The sequence below is a fragment of the Neolamprologus brichardi genome, chromosome 19, assembly GCF_056152115.1.
Source record: "Neolamprologus brichardi isolate AB-2024 chromosome 19, ASM5615211v1, whole genome shotgun sequence".
Lineage (NCBI taxonomy): Eukaryota > Metazoa > Chordata > Actinopteri > Cichliformes > Cichlidae > Neolamprologus > Neolamprologus brichardi.
In genome coordinates this window covers 7,336,227-7,358,287 of record NC_142122.1, presented here as the reverse complement: position 1 = coordinate 7,358,287, position 22,061 = coordinate 7,336,227, and the positions used below count along the sequence as shown (strand labels likewise).

General features: G+C 39.4%; 1 protein-coding gene across 1 annotated transcript in view; it reads right to left on the bottom strand.

The window, feature by feature from the left end:
• babam2 (BRISC and BRCA1 A complex member 2) overlaps positions 1 to 22,061 on the bottom strand; it is a 111,131-nt gene that overhangs the window by 67,210 nt on the left and 21,860 nt on the right. Inside the window, exons 5-6 of the mRNA XM_006799390.3 lie at positions 7,715 to 7,909; positions 4,693 to 4,767 (exon numbers count right to left, since the gene is read on the bottom strand). Coding sequence (XP_006799453.1) covers positions 4,693 to 4,767; positions 7,715 to 7,909 — 270 coding nt within the window. The remainder of the gene's footprint in view (positions 1 to 4,692; positions 4,768 to 7,714; positions 7,910 to 22,061) is intronic.

The window sequence follows — 22,061 nt, the reverse complement described above, 5'->3', positions numbered from 1 at the left end:
AGTCACGAATGCGGCATCACTCCACACTGATCAGCGTGGATATTTAGAAGCAAGCTGCCCCTGCATATAAACAGCGTGGACAGAGGACGGTCGGGGGCAAAAGGTAGCTCATTTAAAGAAAAACTCGAAGCCTTTAAAGGAAAATATTCATGGTTGAAAAATAAACGTTGACACCACCCATGTTGTGCAACCTAACCAACATGCATAAACGTGCTGTGCAGTTCGAGGTCAGAGGCTAGCGCTAAATGAGAGGGGATGAGTAAAAGCAGCTTCAAATGGGTGACAAGCAAGAGGTCAAGGTACGATCAAAGGATGAGACACTAAAACGGTGCCCAAGAGGACTCCGTGGCCTTTAAAGGGGGAGAAAACTGCCAACATCCATCTGTGTGCATTTCACTCCCCTTCATCTCAGCGCTCAGCGTCCTTCCCACTCCTTTCGTTTTGACTATGACGGGCTGCCCCCTTTAAAAGAATGAAATAAATAAAGTAGCATTCCTCCCCCCTCCCTGAGGGTGGGCAGCCCATGCAGGAAGGTAAACATGTCCACTGTGGTGAGCTCAGACCACGCGGATGCATTGCTGCAGGTAATAGTCGTCCTCCACAGCTCTGTGCCCACCAGCAACATCTCAGCATCCACTAGCAGTGCACACTAGCCTATGTCTGAACAGATTTCCACTTCACTGCCAAACCGTCTCTCCTCAAGCAAGGACATCCACGGATTTGACGGGGAGGTTGATTCAAATCAGGGTCAACAGTCTTACCTCTACCTACAGCACCTGGCTGATGGCGTGTATTCTGTCTGGAAAGCGTCACCTTTTTGACTTCTGAAGTGCCGACTTTTTTTGTAAAGGCTTTCTATTAGACAGGTTGGAATTCATCTTGAAGGCTTAGTGGGTGTTCAGATGAAAACGGCCCTGCGATAAAATAATGCAAGGGGCAGAGCTGATGAGAAAAGGTTGCTTCAGCTAACGCTGAGACACTGGAGCACAATATCTAGTGAGAAACTGCAGTTTTAGTGACACATCCTGATTGGCTCTGAACAATAATGAGAGAGCAAAACGCTCCAACGTGGACATTATTACTACAGTATGAGATTTCTGCGGCAATCACCACACCTGAGAACCATCGTGCCAGAAGCTCAAATCAAACAGAGATCTCTAAGTCAATTACAGGTGATCCTGTATAACACATTAAGTTAATTTTGTCGAGTTTGCTATACAAAAAGGAGGATTATCCAGGATTATTGGCTAACGACTTGTGATTAATATGCTGATAACCAATCAGGCTTGTCATATCCAGATCAGCTCGAAGCTTCACTGGACTTGACCAGCTACTGGGTGACAACATGGAAGCTACATAAATCCTTTATACTGTCTGTGTCCTCTTCGTGTTTTTAAAGCAAAATCTTAAGGAATTCAGAAGAGCAACACAATCACGGCAACTACTCATTCGATTTTGACATGAAAATCCAAAAGATGCGACATTTAGGCCAGCTCCTGAAAGTCTAAACATTGCTCTTCAGTCTGCGTTTATAAACAAGATGCCAATTTTTTTTAAACCCTCAGACTGTGATTGCAGGCTGGTTGCCTGCACACCAGGTGAACTGTGTGATTCAAAAGGATCCAGACTAGATTTATCAACTGGTCACCAAAATTACTTGCAATCTCCCTATGGATATTATAAAACCAAAATGCAATCACCAAGCAACCAAATTTTTCCTAGTTATTTTTACATTAGGGTGAATGAACCATTAGCAAATAAGCTAATGTTAGTTAGTACTAGCAATAAGAAAGCCTGCTTTACCTAAAGAAGCCATCTTGCCCAGCAGGTAGAAAATACGGTCTTTGATACATGGAAGTATTGAGTGTCTAAGCCAGGGGTGGGCAATCTCAGTCCACCAGGGCCGGTGTCCCTGCAGGTTTTAGATCTCACCTTGGATCAACACACCTGAATCACATGATTAGTTCGTTACCAGGCCTCTGGAGAACTTCAGGACATGTTGAGGAGCTAATTTAGCCATTTAAATCAGCTGTGTTAGTTCGAGGACACATCTAAAACCTGCAGGGACACCGGCACTCATGGACTGAGATTGCCCACCCCTGGTCTAAGGCTCAGCTAATTCACCCCAACTCCAAGAACTGATATGGTGACCTAGGCATTTCTGAATCAGCTAACGAGATACATACAGTGTAGATAAGCTACAGCTAGCAGACTAACAACTGAAAAACATATACAGAAGTACAACGTATGAAATTATTACAGAAGTCAGTGAAATCCATAACACTAAATTATATCTTGGTTCAAACATTACTGATTTTAACAATCAGTGAATCATGTAATGGCACAAAGCAATAGGTGTAAAATATTAGTAACAGCTAACTTAGGGGAGGTCAGCCAGCTCACTGTAATGAAACATGTATCGAGTACTGGTAGCTTTGCCATGTCCAAGTCTGCTTTGGTGTCACGATAACGACACTCAGACACACAATATACCCTGGACTCTCAGATGCTGTAGACGAGCTGGAAGTCTGGAAGCTTCACACAAACATGAAAGAAACGCTGACTTCCGCAGAGTTAATTATCACGTTTTTTTCTCTTGAAGTTATTTAGAGCATCTGCACATGTAAACAAATGAATCCATTAAATCACACCCAATATAAACCGTGTACTCCAAAATATTCAATCATGGACAAAAATGCATGCATGCAATCACAGTCAGCGACCCACAAGCCGAAGATAGCTGGAAATGTTGTGTTGGTGTACTATATTTACACACAGAATGATGTAAACAAAGAGTTATCCAGTGAAAAAAGAGCATGGGTGAAGTTCAGTTTAACTAATTTGTGGTTTCAATGCTTCTTCTTGTGAGGAATACATAGGCCATGTCTGTCTCCTCTGTAAAAGCACAAAATTACATCAAGTGCATGAACGTGCATTGCACAAAAAGCAATCAACTTGAACTAATCGCACAACAACTGCCAAACTGAAAATTCAGGTCATCTATTTGGCGTACAGTACACTGATGTTCTTAGAGTCCAGCCTATACGCTGCATAATCCCGTTCCTCTTTTTTAATGCGTAGGTGGACAAGGTGTGGGCTGATGTTCATTACTTTCCTCTCTGCGAGTCGATACTCTTCCTTAGTCTTCAAGTGCTCCCTCGGTGATGCTATGTATACCCTAGCTGCCAAATACAGCATTATACCAAGTGTGTGTGTGTCTGTCTGTGTGTGTGTGTGTGCTCTCACATGTAGAGAAGAGAAAATGATAAGATGAGGGTGACAGGAATACTCATCTACATCCAAGATTTGGTCTATAATAATATATGTAAATATGAAAGAGAGTTCTTCTTTGACAATATTGTTTCTCTGCTACAGAGCTACCACCACCCACTGGTGAAAGGTGTCAGTGTGTGCCCAGCTTCTGTAAATGACAGAAAGCATGTTGTTAAAAAAAATGTCACCAACAGTGCTCTCTCAAGGGCTGAATCTAGAAGCTTTCCTGCCTCAAGACATGCGGGGACCAAAAAAAAAAAAAAATCCACCATCACTGGTAATGTGAAATATGACTTTGGATGAGACCAGTCTCAGGGCTTCAGGTCTGACAGACATATGGGGGGGGGGGGGGGGGGGGGGATGACAAAGGATGATGATGGTTGCTGTTTCCCTTATGTTTACAGTCATTTCGCCACGCAAACAGAGGCCGGGTTGAAAAAGGCCAGAGAGCCTCAGCCTCCTCAGCCGGCAGGCGGTTCAAAATCAGGGGACAGAGTGAAAAGAGAACTAAGATGAGGGAGAGTGAGAGAGGGGTAAAGGCAATCAGAGAGAGAGAGAGTGAGAGAGAGCGAGAGAGAGCTAAGCTGCCTGCAGACACCACGCGGCTCAGAGCAGATCGACAGTGACGGCTGGCTGATTAGTCAACTCGCAGCCCCCAAGACTGAAGTCTGCGTGCACGCACACACATGCAGAGCTGCACTGGAGTTCATTTAAATAAATCCAGCTTTTATCAGTACTCAAAACACATGCGCACACACCTAAACAAATGGATACTCATGACACCTGAAGGAGGCTCATGCAGTAACCTTGAGTCTGTGTATGCAGGGCTTGAATTTCAGTGCAAGATTGTGGGTATTTCATATTTTACGACTGATTCCTGCACACATAAAATTCTCTAGCCTAACATATAAACATAATTATGATGACTGCCCAGAAGTGCTGCAGAGGTAGACTGATATCCGTCCTGGAAAACACCTTGTGCACTGCCTACAAAGCCTGTAAGGTCCATCTGCTGTTTCTAGGCATCTTGCTACCATCCGCAAAAATCTCAAATTTAAGAAGCTGAGACATACTCTGGATGCCATCAACTTTGAGCTGTGGAGTAATTTCTGACACAAATATGTTGTTTAATTCACCTGCTAAACAATTCTTAAGACCACCTTCTTTAATCGGTGTGTTATCATCAAAATTAGAAATGACAATCCTTATGAAATTGATGTTATTAACCTTCACCCTCAGCGTTATCAGGTAAAAGGTGAGGCAACAGTCTAAAAACACATTTCAGTCACTCACAGCAATAAAAGGAGCTCAATTGTAAAATATAAGGTGCATGAATAGCAAGACCATGAAAAGAACAGAGGAGACAATGGAGACAACAGTGAAGAAAGTCATTAAACAATATCCTTCAGAATTAATTACCTTAAGGAGATAGATGGGGATGTTGCTGAAGTCCACGGGGAGTTTAAGAAGGAAACGAGCAGAAAACTCTCCTGTCTGGGGGGTGAAAAAAAGGTCAATTGTATTTCATGGAGTAGATATTTTATAATGCTCGCTTTTTTATATCAGTACTGAATGGACTAATACTGACTTTTAGTACTCTTGCTATGGTTTAACAGATGTGACATGTGACTTAAATACAACAAAAAATAAAGTTTTCAGATGAATACAGTCCTGAAAAACTAAGTACACACTTACTGCTTCTATAGGAATTAGAGGGTAAGAAGCAGCCAGGTACTGATATGAACTAGATGAACTGATTAAATGAAAGTAAGCATCTGTACAAAAGCAGAGGTTTTAGGAGCTTGCTGGTCTTGAGCATTCAGATGTGTGTTAAAGAAATGCCACAGTTTTCCTAAGAGCAGACCTCCCAGCAAATTCACCTCAAGGTCTGACTGTAAAATACTCAGGAAAATTGCAAAAGATCCAAGAACTCCAACTCTAGAGACCTCAGTCAGTGAGTTAAATGCTAAAAACAAAAAACAATGAACAAGAATGGCCATTTGCCACATTTGGTGAATATCTGACACAGCATGTCAGCAAAAACATCTCATATGAACTCTCAAGCACAGTGCAGAGAGGTGAGAGAGCAGAGGTGTTGATTTGGGATTATTTTGCAGCCCCTGGACCTGTTAATGAATCGACCACATACTCCTTTGTATACTTAAGTATTCTAGAGTCAAATGTAAGCGGCTCTTAGTCGTTTTGTGAAAGCTAAAGCTTTTAAAGCAACCCAGTCAAAGACGAGACCGCAACTTGACTAAAGGGCTGTGATGGGAAAGTTTCTCTGTAACAATGCGAAAGACTAGACAAGTCATACAGGAAAAAATCACTTCAGGATATTGCTGCCAATAGCAGTTTAACAAGTTGCTAAATTATGGGGGCTATGTAGTTTTTCCTGGGACTGTAGACCTCTAAGTTGGGAGGTTTTTTTTCTTCCTCATTTGCTCTAATTTGTACATTTTTCCCCCATTACACGGCCTCACAGATGATAAAATTCAGTCCATATTTTCTCTTTTTCCATTTCTTGGAATAAGACATGTTCCCCACACAAAATTAAACTAATGATGTTTGCATCTGTAACCATGTTTTAAAAAATAAACTTTTGAAAACACGGGACACTGACGCACTCTTGTTCTTTAAAGTTCCAAACGAATTAAAATATCTTACCTGAATTATCTGATGTGTCGCTGTGACATAGTGACCGCAACAATACAACACTTGTTTGGCTTATTTCTTTCACTGGCTTCATCACACTACATTTTATTTAAAATAATACCAACACTGTATTTGAAGTGTTATATGTTATATGCAAATTTATGCAGTATGATGTTCCAAGGCCAAACACTGAATCTAAATGTACAACCTGTGGTTTAAGCAGATAACTGGTTTGGTTATTTCCACTGTACTTTCAGATAATTACCTGAAAATCTGTAATAGCACAAAAAGCACACAGTTCTGACCTTTTTTTTTTTTTTACGTGTTTTCAGGTTGTGTTTGCCTGTAATTGTGACCAAGATGATGGTAACAAAAATTGCAAACATTTCTGTCTTCCGGTCTTGTGTTTACTCATTGACCAACATATTTTAGTTACTTTTTCCACACGTGTTGCCTACAGTCTGAGGCACACGTGAGAATATGATCTTTAATTTCTTGTAATATCCTCATTTGTATTTGCTCTTTGCTGAACGGCCATCAGTTCCACTAATGGCGTGTGCACTTAAGCGGCTTTTGATTATTCAGTATTGTTAAATAAAATCTTGTGTAAGTGTACCGCTGGGAGCGGTCTGTTGGCTGCTGAGGTCATGTGACGTCAAATGAACAAAAGATAGGCCCTGGAATGCAGAACTCTTAAATACAGGAAATGTCGAAATATCTTGTTTGTTTCACTTGACATTTGCATTAGCTATTTGGTTATTTCGTGTTTGATTGTGTAAGTTAAAACAACTATTAAACTAACTGTAATTTGTTAGCATTTGCTTCCCTTGTGTGTCAAACTCAGTCTAGTCAGGCACTGTAAAAGTTCCCCTCTGTTTCTTGTCTGTTGGGTCTGTTTTGATCAGCCTGGTCTGAGTTTATATTGCTAGTGTTATGTTACGCTGGCATTTTAACTTGAGTGTAGTTCTGTTTATTTGACCTTCTTCAGATTCCAGAGCAATTATCTGACTTTTTCTACATTTCTTTATAACGAGCTTTTGAGTTAAATAAAATATATTTGCTTTAAGACCTAATTGTACTTGTCGTGCCTAGCCAGCTCAGTCCCTCAGAGTGACGGGCAGAATAACGACTACCCTCTCCACTTGCACTCCAAGGTGGAGTCTGAGCCTGTCCACCTAACAAGAGATTTGCTGGACAGGCAGCTTCATATATTGTTTACTTATTTACTTGCAATTAAAATACTTGCTGAGGAGTGCCTAAAAAAAAGGTATAATTTTATAATCCTTTTAAGCATGGGTGTTCCTGCTTTCACACGCACTAACATGTGTACACAAATGCACACTGCCAAAAATATAGTTTAATTCTGTGGGAGGAATGAGTTCACAGAGATATAAGAAAAAGGAGTTAGAATATTGCACCATTTAAGATTCACAACGGTTTAGTTTCTCAGTGCAAGAGTATAATGGCCAAGATGGGCAGCAGTTTAATCAAATACACATAATTTTGTGCATAAGACACAAAATAAGTTTAAATCAATACACAAGATCAAAACATCCAGATTTTAAACTTCAAAATTAAGAATGTGCTAATAAAGTCAGAAAGGGTTAACTGTCACAGCTCTCTTAGGCCAAACAGAGAATTAATACAGACCAACAACTGTGTTGTAAATAAGAATATACCAGTGGAAACCTTTCCTCTGTGTTTCTTTTTAACTGCTACCACGCAACTGTTGTTTTCTTAAGATGCAAAAACTTCACAATCACAAAATCCGTAAACAGGAGCTTACCCAGCTGTTCTTGCGTCCAGCATAAATCTCCATGTTGCGGCCGTAGTTGGGGTCTTCCAGCAGGCTGTCATACTCAAAGAGCAGTCTGGAGCTCTCGCGCAGACGCAGGCACTGGTAGTGATGGTACTGCTGGATGAGCTCCTTCACCAGCTGGAGCAGACATTCAGGATTCCCAGCATCCCAGTGGACCAAGTGCTGAAGCAGACACCAGAGATGGTATGTCAGTAAAGATAATAGACGGCCCATCCATCAACAAGTCCATGTTAACATGTGAAGTCTGTAGTCTAAATACAGTGTTCCCTCGCTATAACGCGGTTCACCTTTCGCGGCCTCGCAGTTTCACTGATTTTTTTTTTGTGTGCAATTTTCCATGTTTTTTCTTTCTTTCTTTCTTTTTTTTAAACAACGCATTGTGTTCTGCATCCTGATTGATTGACAGTGGTCTACAGCCAATCTCGTGCCGTGTCTGCTGTACAGTACAGAATGCAAAGTCAGATTTACATAAATCTTTGATCGCTAGCAGTGGGACTCTGAAATGCTGCACTTTATGTTTTCTCCCTAACAAACACAACACTGTCGACAAAACGTCGTCACCTGCAGGTGCCTTTGGTTTCATTCTAAGATACTGGACTTATTTTTCCACAAAGGTTTGAATTTTGAAAGTGTTTAGACAAGAGAGAAAAGTGAGAAAGCGTTTATACACTGTTCTCAGACAGGCATGAAGTGTGTGGTGAGGGGTTTTACAGCCTTAAAACATCTATAATAATTATAAAAAATAAAGTTGGCTACTTTGCGGATTTCACCTATCGCGGGTTCTTTTTGGAACGTAACTCCTGCAATAAACGAGGGACCACTGTATATGCTATTTTGTTCATACAAACATTTAAAATGTGTTTATTTTGTGATACAAATGATTGAAAATGATTGTTAACAACATTCATATTTTAGAAAATCTTTTGTAGATAAAGGAATCAGTACAAGCATCATGATCACAAATAGGACCATTTAAAAAACAATTCTTGAATAAAATATAATGGGGTGATAAATGAGCTAAAACAACTTGGTTGCTTGAGACCGTCAAAGCAACTGACCAAATAGCCATGCATCATCCTGTGGTGGTATACAAAGTCCAAATAATATAATAATAATAACTTAGATTTGTATAGCGCCTTTCAAGAAACCCAAATAAAAGTGAGAGTGTAGAGGACGAAAGGATCAAACAAGGGACTGTCATCCATGTTCAACGTAAAACCAAAAGTAAATGTGGAGTTATTATTTTTAGACTAAAGCATCTTTCATTTTCAGTTACTTAAAGAAAATATCTGTTGTCAAAGACAGTTTGGTTAAGGTGTTTTTGTGCTGCAAAACTCTCTGATCACAAAAACTTTGAAACTGTAGAATGTGGTCTTTTCATTTGAAAAACTAACTATTTCCCATTACCTTGGGATAACACATAAGAAAACATATAAACTTCTTAGGTAACACAGATGTTTTGCCTCTATACTATGTATACTAAGTAATGCTGTAAGTAATGCCAATTTTGAGCAAAAACTCTGACAAGGCATAATAATGTCTTTATCCCCATATCCATCATATTTCATCTGCACACTCCTCAAATATATCAGCACAACCTGTTGGAAAATTATAGACTAGAGTATAGGTTATTTTGCAAGGAGCAATCATGGAGCGCATCAGGTAGTGCACTATATCTTCTCTCTCTAAAGGCTAACAGGAAGTATTTTGGAGCTCATGGTATTACAAGCATATATAGAAGTGGACATCTAGTTTAATCCCTATTTGGGGTGAAGCATTGCTGTCAGCTAATTTCCAATTTTAGCAACATATTCCAAATTGGTTACAACAGCGTAAAATGTTGTTACCCAACTGAAAATAGTTGCATAGAGAAAGAAAATAATACTATTTGTATCAGTAAAGACAGACCTTAAGAACATGGTAGTGGGGGAAAAACTGGTTCATCTTGGAAAAAGGTTAGTTGCCTAATTCTGAAGACCCTACTTCCCATTACAGATTGAGGAGGAAAGGGTTGTGCTAAAGGATGTCCTGTGGCCACATTTAAACTGATATGGAAAAGTACTGAGTCTGAACTGATGTACGTGCCACATTTCTGACCTCTGTTGCCACAATGATTGAAGATTTTGGATAACAAGGCAGTTGGTATTGTCAGGATGCATGCAAGAGCCCAACCGCTTAATTTACTTATATGATTTTACTACAGCGATTAAATATCTGGTGTTTGAATAGATTAGATTTAGTACATGTCTAAATGCTCTGTTGTGAATCTCTCTTTCACCAAACTCAGTTTTAGTCATCACAAGCAGAACTTGACCCTTTGGGACCAATATGCAAATTTACAGGATGGAGCTACAACCATCTGCCACATGTGAGTGAGCAGAACCAACCAAACATGACCAACTGGTCTAATTCTACCAAATAAAATAAAATAAATTGCCCTTTTCCCCCCTCACTCTGAAAAAGAACCCAATCACTGATGCGCAAGGAATAAAACAATTAGAATTAATGTGAACAACACTGTGCAAGAAATAAACAGCAGAAAACATGCCAGGTCTAATCAAGACAAATGGATGGCTGCGCTCTTGACAATGAATGTTGTGAGAGCTTTATAACAGAGATGCAAATCAAGACCAAAGCAAAGAAAAATAAATTACTGATTTAATGAGTCTACCTCATTGTCTGGACTGGAAAAGGCTGTGCGTGTTTAAAGAGATTCAAATGATAATTTAAAATTGCTCTTTGACGAGTGGCTATTTGCTACTTCTAGTTTTTACACAACTGCTGCCTTGTTCACAATCATCCAAGGTGATTAGATACAAGTCATTTTGGAAAAGGTAAGATTAAATCTGCCAGCGGGGAAACTTTTTCTCCCCAAAATATTTAACATGCAGACGATGAGGAGGGGAGGGAAAGGGGTCGAATGAACCTTTTGGTTTAAGGATGATGGCCGTCTCGTGCAGCCCCCTGGTCCTGAAAAGTGAAAGTGAGTGTCCATTCTGAAACTCATTCTCATTCTGAAAGTGAAATACTGCTGGCAGATTCAAATTGTGGATAAGTCAGAACCAAGTAATGCAACTTGATGACATAACCACACTGGCCCAAGTAAATGTGAAACTTCCCCAACCTAACCTAAATGATGAGAAAGCTGGAAAAGGATGACTTTTCAGTGAGCACTGAGTAGGTGGAAGGATTAATAGGTGCTGGGAATGCCCTAACCATTAACATGCATTATATTAAGGTATCAAAATCAGGATCTATTTGACTTGCATTAGCTTGTCTCCTCAACTGTCTGTCTCCCTCCTGGCAGTCCAGTGGAGAAGGCTTTCATTGTTTCACAGCAAACCACAGCCTCTTTTTGTCAAGGGAGGAGGAATGGCAAGGGCAGGCTAAACAGAGACGGTGACCTCATCGTCCTGACCCACCAGTGGTTACCAGCAATGCCGGGATTCCCGAAATAAGGGGGAGATGAAAACAAGGATGGGCATTGTCCAAAAGAGGCAGTCAGTGCCTAGGGGTAGGAGGGAGCTGAAACCGAGGAGAGACTGAGGAAGTGCTGTGTCAGGATTGTGACACAGAATATCAGCGAAGCTCCACTGAGGAGGGCGAGAGGGAGGGAGGAGGGATAGGAGGTGAGTGGGTAGGGAAAGAGGGAAAAAAAGAAGGCTAAAGAGCTCAGGCAAGCAGTCCAAGGCCAAAGAAACTGGGCTGAGCCTAGGAATTTATACTCCCTGTGATAGGTAATAATAAACATGTGAAGTAAACTCAGTGAGAGAAAAGTATTTTTTAATCAGTCTTAAAATTAGACAGCTGTGATGAACATACCACAGAACTGCTGTTGAGAAAAAGCAAAGCAATAAGACAGGCTACTTCACAGAAACACTCCCTCAGTAATTACAGTTAAGGTGCCCTCAAGCTTAGTACTTAACCTCTCCTTCAGTGGAGCTATTCATTGGCCAATGACACAAGGGCTGAGCTTCTGTTGGGTGGTTCCCAGGTAAAAGAGACTGCTGCTGAACTTTGCCCTGCATAAAACTGCTCTGTGCTCAGGCATTCATTTAGCTGGCTTTGTAAGGAACACTCCAAAGTGAAAGTGATCATGGATACTACAAAGCTGCTACAGTTAATATTATGAATATATGTCTCCGTTTCTTCCTGCCTCACCCCAAACGGTCACGGCACATTGCTGTGTCTCCCTGAACCCAGTTCTGCTGGAGGTTTCTTCTTCTTAAAAGGAAGTTTTTCTTTCCCACTGTTGCCAAAGTGCTTGCTCATAATATGATCATATGATTGTTGGGTTTTTCTGTTTTCTTTGTATTATTGTAGGGTCTTTACCTTACAATATGCAGAGCCTACTGGAGCCTGTTGTTGTAATTTCTGTGCAAAATTTGTTGCCCATAAAGCCTAAAAGTGTTCCAACACACGCACTTTCACATTCTGAGCGAATCACTTTGGGTTTTTGTTTATAGTTGCCCTTTTGCACAAAATCATTTAATGCCCAGTCAGACTGGCTCAGATGTTTGTGTTCACACCAGCAGCTCCGCCTGGTATGCATGTTTGAAAATCATAGAAATATATAAAAGATGAAAATGCTTCAGATTGAGCATTATTGTAGTCGGCATCTCTGTTTTTTGAGCCCAGGTATCACAAGCGAGGCATCGATGTGACTGAGAAACTGAGGGACTCTGCATTCTCAATTCTAAAGCATACACTGCTCCTTTTTTGACTCCAGTGGGGACCATAATTTGCAAAATGAGCACTTGAAACTGGTGATTGAAGCCAATAACCTCATCAGAGAAGTGTTTACCAAAGTCACAAATCAAGGTAGCAGAGGACTGTTTTCCCATAGATTTCTAAACAACCAGATTTAGTTTTTCCATCCAGAGGATTCATCCTCTGAAGGCCATTGGAAATGACATTTTCAATGACATCTTCTAACCTTACAAAACACATTGAAAGATGCTAAGATATTTCACTGGTGACCACGCTGCTTTGTTATACATTTCATTGAAGTCGAATGTCAAAAGATCACCAATTTCAGTGGCAAACCTTTCAGTTGATGCTTCATAAAAGCTTTAAGCTGCTGGTGGTGCAAATGAATACTCAGGGAATCTAAACATTCTATTCTTATGTTCTGGGGAAAAGCTGTAGCATATTTTTCAAAATTTTTCACATTCATGGCATTCAAAATCTCAACAAAATATTATTTATGCAATGAGCAGAAATATATTTAACCGAGGTACTATAGTTGAGATAATTTAGACTGAATCAAAGTGTTAAACTAACTTATGGTCTGACCAACAAAGCATCCAGCACTGCTTCTGAACCCGGCTGTTAGGGCGGATAAAAAATGTATAGTTAAAAACAGTGAGTGCACTTGTCTTTGTCTCATATTGTTCGAATGTTCTGACTTTGAGTTAACAAGGTAGAGCTTGAATGCTGCAGAAAAACATTGGTCAAACATAGACGCAAGCAGAATGAAAAGCACTGAGCCAAAAAGCAATGTTCATGTGTTGCAATGTGTGTGTCTGTGTGTGTAGACATGAGAGTCTGTACAGACTCTTCACTGAATTGATTTTACACGCTCTGCTGAAGGCTGTGTGTGCCAAAAGAAATCTATGTGTATTTTTTTTTTCATGAATAGGATAAGCCCTGCGGAAAATGTACAGATTTGATACATGAAAAAAAACAGCAAAAAACAAAAGATGCAATAGTCACAATCTAGGCTATTTGAAAGCTAAGATTGAACATCTGATGAGATGAAGTGGGGGGAAAAATCCCTCTATATGCCCTCTAGATCAGTCTGTATGGAAGTCACACATCTTTCTTAGGGCTTTAACCACAGGGGGTAGCTATCATGGTCTCAACAATAGTCCCCAGTTCAATCTGGACCTTATAATCCAATTATTTTGTCACAACACAGTGGCTAAACCTGTGTCAAAAGATTAAGCCTAACCTTGGCTGATGATAAAACCAGTCACCCTCAATAAATAAAAATTGATCCCTTCCATTTTTGAAAAGAGCTCATATCTGTAAAGAAAGCAATTTATAATCGTATTACCTTAAGATATTAGGATTTGATTCAATATCAATGTTAAAAACTGCAGATTAAAAATATATTGGATTAGCATTAGGATTTAGCATTTTGGAGGTATTCATGTGTCAGCGTGTCCAAGTCAATGCTGAAAATACAGTCAAAATAGCTTAGACATAAATATTATAGAACACTACGCCTTTTAAAAGAAAATGCTACTTCTTTCTGCCTATTGATTAATTTACTCAAATTACAGCATTTTAAATTAAATGGGCAGTGTGTGGGTTTACGCATGAAAAAAAATGAAAAGAACAGCTTGTCCTTAAATTAAATCAAAGAGTCCATAAAGAGAACTTGCAATCCACGGGGCCTACTTTTAAAATAGTTGCTCTGCAAACGGAGCTTCTGTTCTCTGAAATCTAACGTCTCAGCAGGAGGACCAGTAACTTTGATCTCTCTGGCAAAGAACGGTAATTTGAGAAAGTTTCAAATATAGTATCAAATTATCAGACTTCCAGAGTTAACAAGCGGCATTTACACAAAAAATAAGATAAAAGTTGACCAATGTCCTTTCCTGGAATGTCAACAAGTACTCTAATGTTTCGGTATTGTGGCCTTCAGAGGAAGGTTGTAACATCAGCGTGGTTGGACAGTCGTGGCTATGATAAATTCTCACTATAAATCTATTTGTCAGCTTTTTGACAGGCTGCCTTGTTAGCTGTAAAACTTGATGATTTGATTTAGTATCTAAGGAACTGAGGGCTCAGTGAATCGTCTTTTACTTCCAATAACAATCTATCCACAACATTATGGAAACCAACAGGTTTTAAGAGCTGAATGACTGGCCGGGGACCAGGATTACATGATTTCCGGTTTTTGGCTCGAATCAGTGACTGGCCATTCAGTCTCATGTATATCCAATTATTAGCCAGTCTTCTCATGGATCTGCAACATGCGCAGAGCAGCACAGGAAATAGTCACATGCAGACAGTGCTTGCTAAATGTTTGTAACAACGAACATAATTATACACTTAAGACACCTTCACCTTGCTGAACATAGATATTTTAGGTAAAGGGGGTTGTACTGTAGGGATGGGAATTAATAAGAATTTAGCAATTCCATTATCAATATCACTTATCCATTCGATTCCTTATCTATTCCCTTATCGATTCGCTTTGGCTCATTGTCACCATCATCTCTAAGCAGCACATCAAAGACATTACATTCATGCAAATAATTACAAGCTGTGTGGTCACATGTTTGTGAATGTTAGAGGTATTTCCTGTCTTTGTAGTGGTCAGTGTTGAGGTCATTACTCAAACAAAGTAAAGTAAAAAAGTTATTACACATTTTACACAGAACACTTTTCTTAAAAGTAACACAGTACGTTTCTTAATTACACCCAGGAGAAAGACATTCGTTATACTACTCGTTATGTTACTTTCATGTTACTCTCTAAAATGATCTGAAACACATGGTCTCAGATGAAAACTAGCACATACTCAGCATTTACTCAGCTTTAACATCATTCTGGGTTCTAGGCTAGCTTAGGGTTCGCATGTTGTCTATGCAAGTGCTTGCAAAGAACTGAAGGTGTGTTAGCATTATAATGGAGTTGTTTTCATCCTGCAGCAGTCTCCACGTTACTCTTTTTGTGCAATAAAAAGAGAAGTAATGTTCATATCCAACCTGTAGTCTGCACCACTATTTTCATCCTCTGACACACGAACTGAAATTAGCTGATCATAGCGAGAGTGCAAGAACCGATAAGCGGGATCGACAGGCAGGCAGACTAAAGATTCCAAGGAACTGGACTTCTGGGAACATTCTCAGTTCTCATCCCTAGTGTATTGTAAGTCATTTTCAGTTAATTACCTTTTTCTTGTACCTCCCTCAGCAGGAGAGCTTTTTTTTTTTAAGGGAGAACATTTTGTAACTTAAAGCAGTTTGGGGGAAACTGAAGTCCACTAACTTCTTTTATTATAAAAATAAAATGGATAAAAAGTTGACTTTTGTTTATGTATCACAAACAAGAAATCTGGAATGTGGAATAATGAGTTTAAGCAAGTCAAATTTAGAAAAGAATAAAAAATAAATAATCTGAATTGGCTAATAAAATTATGACTGGCACTGCTGACGCTAACATAAATTTTCTGCTTTCTGTACAGCCCATAAACTATACTTTAAAACTTCCAAGCTTACAAAAAAAAATAAAAGAGCATTTTCTCATGTTTTCCTGCTTCTATTGACTGTAGACAGATGACTCTACGGTTACAAAACAGTAAATCAAATGCTTCCCATTCAATCAAGATTAATTTAAGCACACTTTTACTTTAAAGCTCTCATGTTTACTGCTAATTTCCCCAATTTTAAAACAAAAACAAGAATCTGATAAAATCCTGATCCACACACAGTGCCTGAACTAAAATGAATTCTTTCAGAAATGGGGGCAAAGGAAGCACTGTAGGAATATACCATATTAAAAACTAGTGTGTCTTTTAATATTTAAAGCATGTAAATTTGTTCTGATAGCCCCCCCCCCCCAATAATCTGACCCTTTAAAGGGACAGTTCACCAAATGTTAAAAGGTTCTCCCTGGTGAGAAAAATGGAAATAATTTGGCTGACAAGAAGGAATCTAAAACTATAACTCACATGTGATACTTAGAATCACAATTTTTTTGTAAATGAAGTGGCCCGATTAAATTCAGCGTAGGAAGGCTCATTCTGAGCTAGGAAACCCAGTGTTTTCATTTTAATTTATCCAGCAATTTAAATAAAACTCCTTTATAAAAACTCTAGTGTCAGGCTCCATCTTATGCAGCACCTTACAAGCTGGGTTGTAACATATTACTCAAGAGAAACAACATAGTTCATATAATAACAGCAATCGGAGTATATTTGCCTGTGTAGCACAGTACATATGTTGAGCATAAGGAAAGAACTCAACAAAAAATAAGTGTTTTCCTTTAAGAACAAAATGTGCACCTAAATTGGGCATCTTCACACTGAATAGACCCAAGTTGACAGAATTATGTCTTCCTGTGCCATCCGTCTGTACCATCTTCGATCCAATATTTATCTTAGGCCAATAAGAGAGGGACTGGCATCTGAAAATGCAAGATAATTATATAGGCCAAGAGAAGATATTTGTTTTTACGTCTTAAATGTGATTTTTATAGATGCTGGCAACCTGATCCAATAAATCGCTGTAGACTTGAAAGTGTGAGGCATTAAAAAACTCCCAAGTATTAAATTAATCTCTGTTAGTCGCTAATTCAAGTGTGGGCTCACACCCTGTTTCGCCCCCGGAGAGTGCCAAGTGTAAGATCATGCTAAATTGCTCTTGTCATGTGTTGAAGACACTTGGCATTCTCAGCCCAGTGTATTTTCCTTCACTGTGATCTGTGCGGTTTGTGTCCAACACAGAGCAACTTGTTGACAGAAATAGCACTTTTCTGACTACTTTTAATGTGGTTCACCAAGACTCTTGAGGGCTGAGAGCGCTGTCCCATCTAAGTCTTGGCATTTGTTTCATACATCAGCTAGTGTTTAGGAATCGCCAGCACCCCTTTCCTTCATCAGTCTCTGGTTGCAAACAATACCCTGCACATGAAAAGCATTCCCAGACCTGTCAGTGAGCACTGCCGATAATAAACTCCAATAAAAGCTGGAACCCATTATTCCCAAAAGCAGGAAGGAAGCGGGAGCAACAGTTGGTACACTATGCACAAGTTGACATAATGTAGCTTTATGGGCCATCTGAGTTTCTTTGTTAAAACAGTAACAGGGGACGAGTTGGAGCAGCAGATAGGAAGCGCTCATCAATGCTTGGCATGCAGTATTACCAGAGGGTAACGTGATGCTGGGAATGTTTCCTTTTCCTAGATGGGAGAACACTTAGATTGGCTTCACACTCCATTTTGTATGGGAGTTGTCCTGATACAATGCCTCATTGTGTAAGTCCTCATCTTCTCTCTGGAGTCTTAATTTGTTGGGAAGGTGGCCGGGGGGGCACACACGTTTACACACGTTTGTGTACATGTTTCTTATTACTACTAAATAAAGTAAAAAGATTAAAACCAAGGCTAACCTATTCTGCACTTTTCCCTGAGCACAAAAATACAATGTAATCATAAAATGTCCTATTTTTAGGGATGCAATTTTCTGATACAGAGTACTGACCCGATCCCAGCTGGAAAAACACTGGTTACTTTATTTTAATTAAACAAATAATGCATCCATTCAAGCCTTTTGAAGAGTTTTGGTGATATTAACTATAAAATAGAAAGGTATGTAATACAGACTGTCTAAAAAAAAAGGTTTGCGCTCTAGTTATGGTGACTGAAATTTGAGCATTTGATTAGTCCTGTTAATTAGCAATAATTATCTGGTATCTATAAGTGTAGCACACTAGCCAGGTTTGCAAGCTTTAATTGATATAAAGGTGACACTACACCCTATAATCCAAATACGGTCCCTTTAGCCTTTAGAAATCAACATGACAGTGACCAAAATGCTAACAATGAGGCTTCAAAACAAGGAGTACAAAAATCAATGTGTAATGTGGCTACATCCATTTTTATTTAGATCTTTGGGTGAGTTCCTTGTCCACTTTGGTGTTTTCACGATATTTATTGAGAAATCAAAAAATATAGAATATTTTAAACACTTGTGCCTTCAGCCTTTCAGGTCCACAACCCCAGATTCTACTCAGGCATCTCTCTTGAATCTGTACAATGCCCGCAGCGTAAACAGTTAAATGCTTGCTCCAAATTAAAAGGGTGGAAAACAACAGTAATACACTGGTGAGTTACCTGTTTTACCAAAAGAGACCAACAGAAATTAGTTTAAGTATGGGTTTGTCAGACAATACGTCTGTCTTTCTTGCCCTGCATGAATACAAGATGAGGTTTATCAAAAATTAAATATCTTACTCAACTGGGGTAATTGAGGGCAGCTAGACTTCCACCAGCACTATCATTAGCTGAACTATCATTACAACTGGAGCTAAGGGGACAGATGAATACACTAAATAGCTATATTTATTTCCTGACCAGAATAGCCTATTTGTTTTTTTTTTAAATATATTTTCGCAGTTACAGGTGACACAGTCCAGTCCAATTAGAGGAAACAGAGCCAAACGAGATATCCTTACACTTCAACAGTTCCAAAATATGTGGGATTTCCAGAGAAACAAGAAAGAGCCAACCTTTGAACCGCACAGCAGAGTACTGCAAAAAGGTTAAGTGGAAACATGTTGAAGCCGTGTGCAGAGAGGCTATCACGGCTAACCCACGCTCTCAGGCATATGCAGAATGGGAAAGATTCAGAATGCAGGGGAACTCCCAAAAGTTTCGTACCTGCACGCATCACTGGACAAGTTTAGACCAGAGAAATTATTACACACAAAGAAAGGGGGAAACAGGGGCCAACAAATGGTAGCATTAGTTGAGTAAAAAAGAGAGGAACCATTAGAGATGACTGTTCTTACATGGTGCAAGCTCACTCCCCGTATCACAATAGGTTAAAGAAGATCAAGAGTTTTGTGATTTCATTGGCCAAAGACACCTTCAAATTTGTTTTTGCTGTCGTAAATGTACAGAGTAGGGAAGCCGATTACTCATGTAGCTGAATGGGTTAACAGATGCAGAGTCTAACAATACTGTCTGCAGCCATCAGTGGTGAAACACACCAAAACATTTTTGCCCCACAGTGGGTTGTCTTGTTCCATCTGATGTCAGTATGAGTGAACGGGAACATTTTGTGCTGTTTATTCAAATCACTGTCAGTGATCTGAGAAGACCATGATTTATATTTTCTGGGGCCAAAACACAGAAAACCTTTTAAGGCTTCTCATGTTGCAATATTATTATTATAATACCTATAACTCACTCTAGATGTGGGTGTGCATGCTGACTATGTACAACAAATTATGTGAAGGGAATGGGTGGTAAAGAATTCAAGATTACAGAACAGTGCACCACAATCACAGATCAGCCACAAGCAAAATGCACCATCACGACAATCATACCCAGACATGCTACAGCATGCGCACTGAATACACAACTTCAAACTCTTACCCAATCAGCTTCAATGCTTTTAAAGGTTTTTTCTTTATCTTTTGTTTTTTCAGAAAGGGGAGGTGGGGGGGGGGGGGGGGTATTCCATACAAACATTTGTACAAACACTGAAGTCCAGTGTGTTGCCATCACTTGGTGAATTAGGGAAGAAAAAATGTATGATGCAACATAACCTACGTAAGGAATTAAAATGGTATTGCTCTCCACCTTCCCTCCCTTCCGCCCTCTGTCTTTGTCATTTCCTCCTTTCTGGTCATTTTTCCCAGCAACCCGTGGGCAGACCTATTCCGCTGTATTCCTGTCACCATGTTAGGTTAACACGTCTTTCCAAACTCCACTTCTCTGAGCTCTCCACCCCTGCTCTAAACACGATCCGCTATCACAGATAAGCCAGAAACTGATCTTCTCTTGAAATCTTGATAAGAAATTTATTTTAAGTGCTTTTATGTTTAATCTTAAGGTGAACATGATCATATCATATCATAACAGCAGCGTTTAGATCTTTTTTTTGGAACTACTCTCCGTTCTGATCTCGCCAGTCTTAGAGAACTGATTATTAGGCACCATTGCTAAGAAGATGAGGTCATTTCAGTCAGAAGAAAATCAGACAAAATCTTTGGGCTGCTTCTGACAATCATTGGTGAACTTTCCATTGTTGTCACTTGTAAAGTTGCTGATGTTAACGGTTCCAACTCTAGGCCAGTAAATTAGAGCCCCCAAATTCAGAATGGGCATCTCAAGACAAACACTAGGAACTATTCAAGTATTCTCTGAAGACTGCCCCCAGGACTAACCCATTCTCAAATGACTGCACTTAGTTATGGCACACTTATGACTTGCTGGCTTTTCTACGAGAATTTAGTCTTTGAAGGAATTATAATTATCTTTGGTTTTGCAAGTTTATTTTCTTTATTCAATATCATGTTCTTTCATGATAATTCGTATTAATGACATGTTGATTTTAATGGAACTTTCTGTTAAGAAAAAATAATTTAAAATAGTTGGGGCACTTGCACTGCATTTTGTGGAAAGGCAGTAAATGTGCTTCTAAATATAAATAACAGAGCATTCCTTTCCTGTTTTGGTGCAATCTCTTACAAGGGTCAAGCAGTTAAGTTTGTCCATCTTTGGTCAGTAAAGGGACTCAATTATTGTGACTGTAGATGGACTTTTGCGCTAAGTAAACTGAATCAGGATACACAATGCCAAATTGGTCTCACAATGTTGAGATTGCTCAGAGCAATCTCAATCATCTGAGGTCCTTAGGAACAACAAAAACAACAATAATAATAGTAATAATAATTATTATTGGGAGAGGGCAAATTATTGGCCAGTCACCTTAAACCATTACAAACGATTACAGGTTAATGCAATGAATCTAATATCTAATATCCAATGAAAAGCCAGAAACCAACAGGGCATTATTTTGTCAGACCATATGTCAAAATGAACATACAAAGTACAAAATATGCAAATCTAGTAACAAATACACATAATTCCAATAAAAAACCCCTTCACCTCTTGATGGAGGTCAGACAACGCTTCAGTCCAGATTGCTGGCTGCATTAAATGTTAGTTGTATTCAAGTGTCTTACTTTCGTTTATATCTATATTGCAGTGTATTGAGGCCACCCAAATAAGCCACTTCAGTTAAGGCTATTTTAGGGTGTTTTAGTCATCTCCATAGTAAAGTCAAAGTGGTGTGTTATACAGTCTCGACATGCTCGCCATAGTTTCAGTAATCTCCGATAAGCCTCCTTCCCAATTAAATCTTTAGGTTAAACAGTCATGAATGTGTCAGTGTGGTTAAGTGTTGCGGTGGCAATCATAGGCCGACTTAAGATTTATCTCCATGTTGAAAGGAACAATGGCTCCCTCTGAGTCCAAAATAAAACCCATTAGACTGGCAGATGACTTTCCATTGCTTTGACATACAGTAATTAGAGTCATGAAACTAGTATAGCTAACATGACTGACCAGTTAAAAAACAACCCACTAAGAGTTTCAAAGCACGCTGAGGCAGGGAGCAGCCCTGGTGGCCAATTAGCAATGGTCTGGATGCTATTTAGCCTACATCTGTAGTTTCCAGTCAACCCTTGCACCCTAACAACAATATAACAGCGAACCTCAATAAATTTGTGACAGACTTTTCTCATATTCCATGGCTCATGGAACTGTTCGGCTATAAATGGTTTATTTG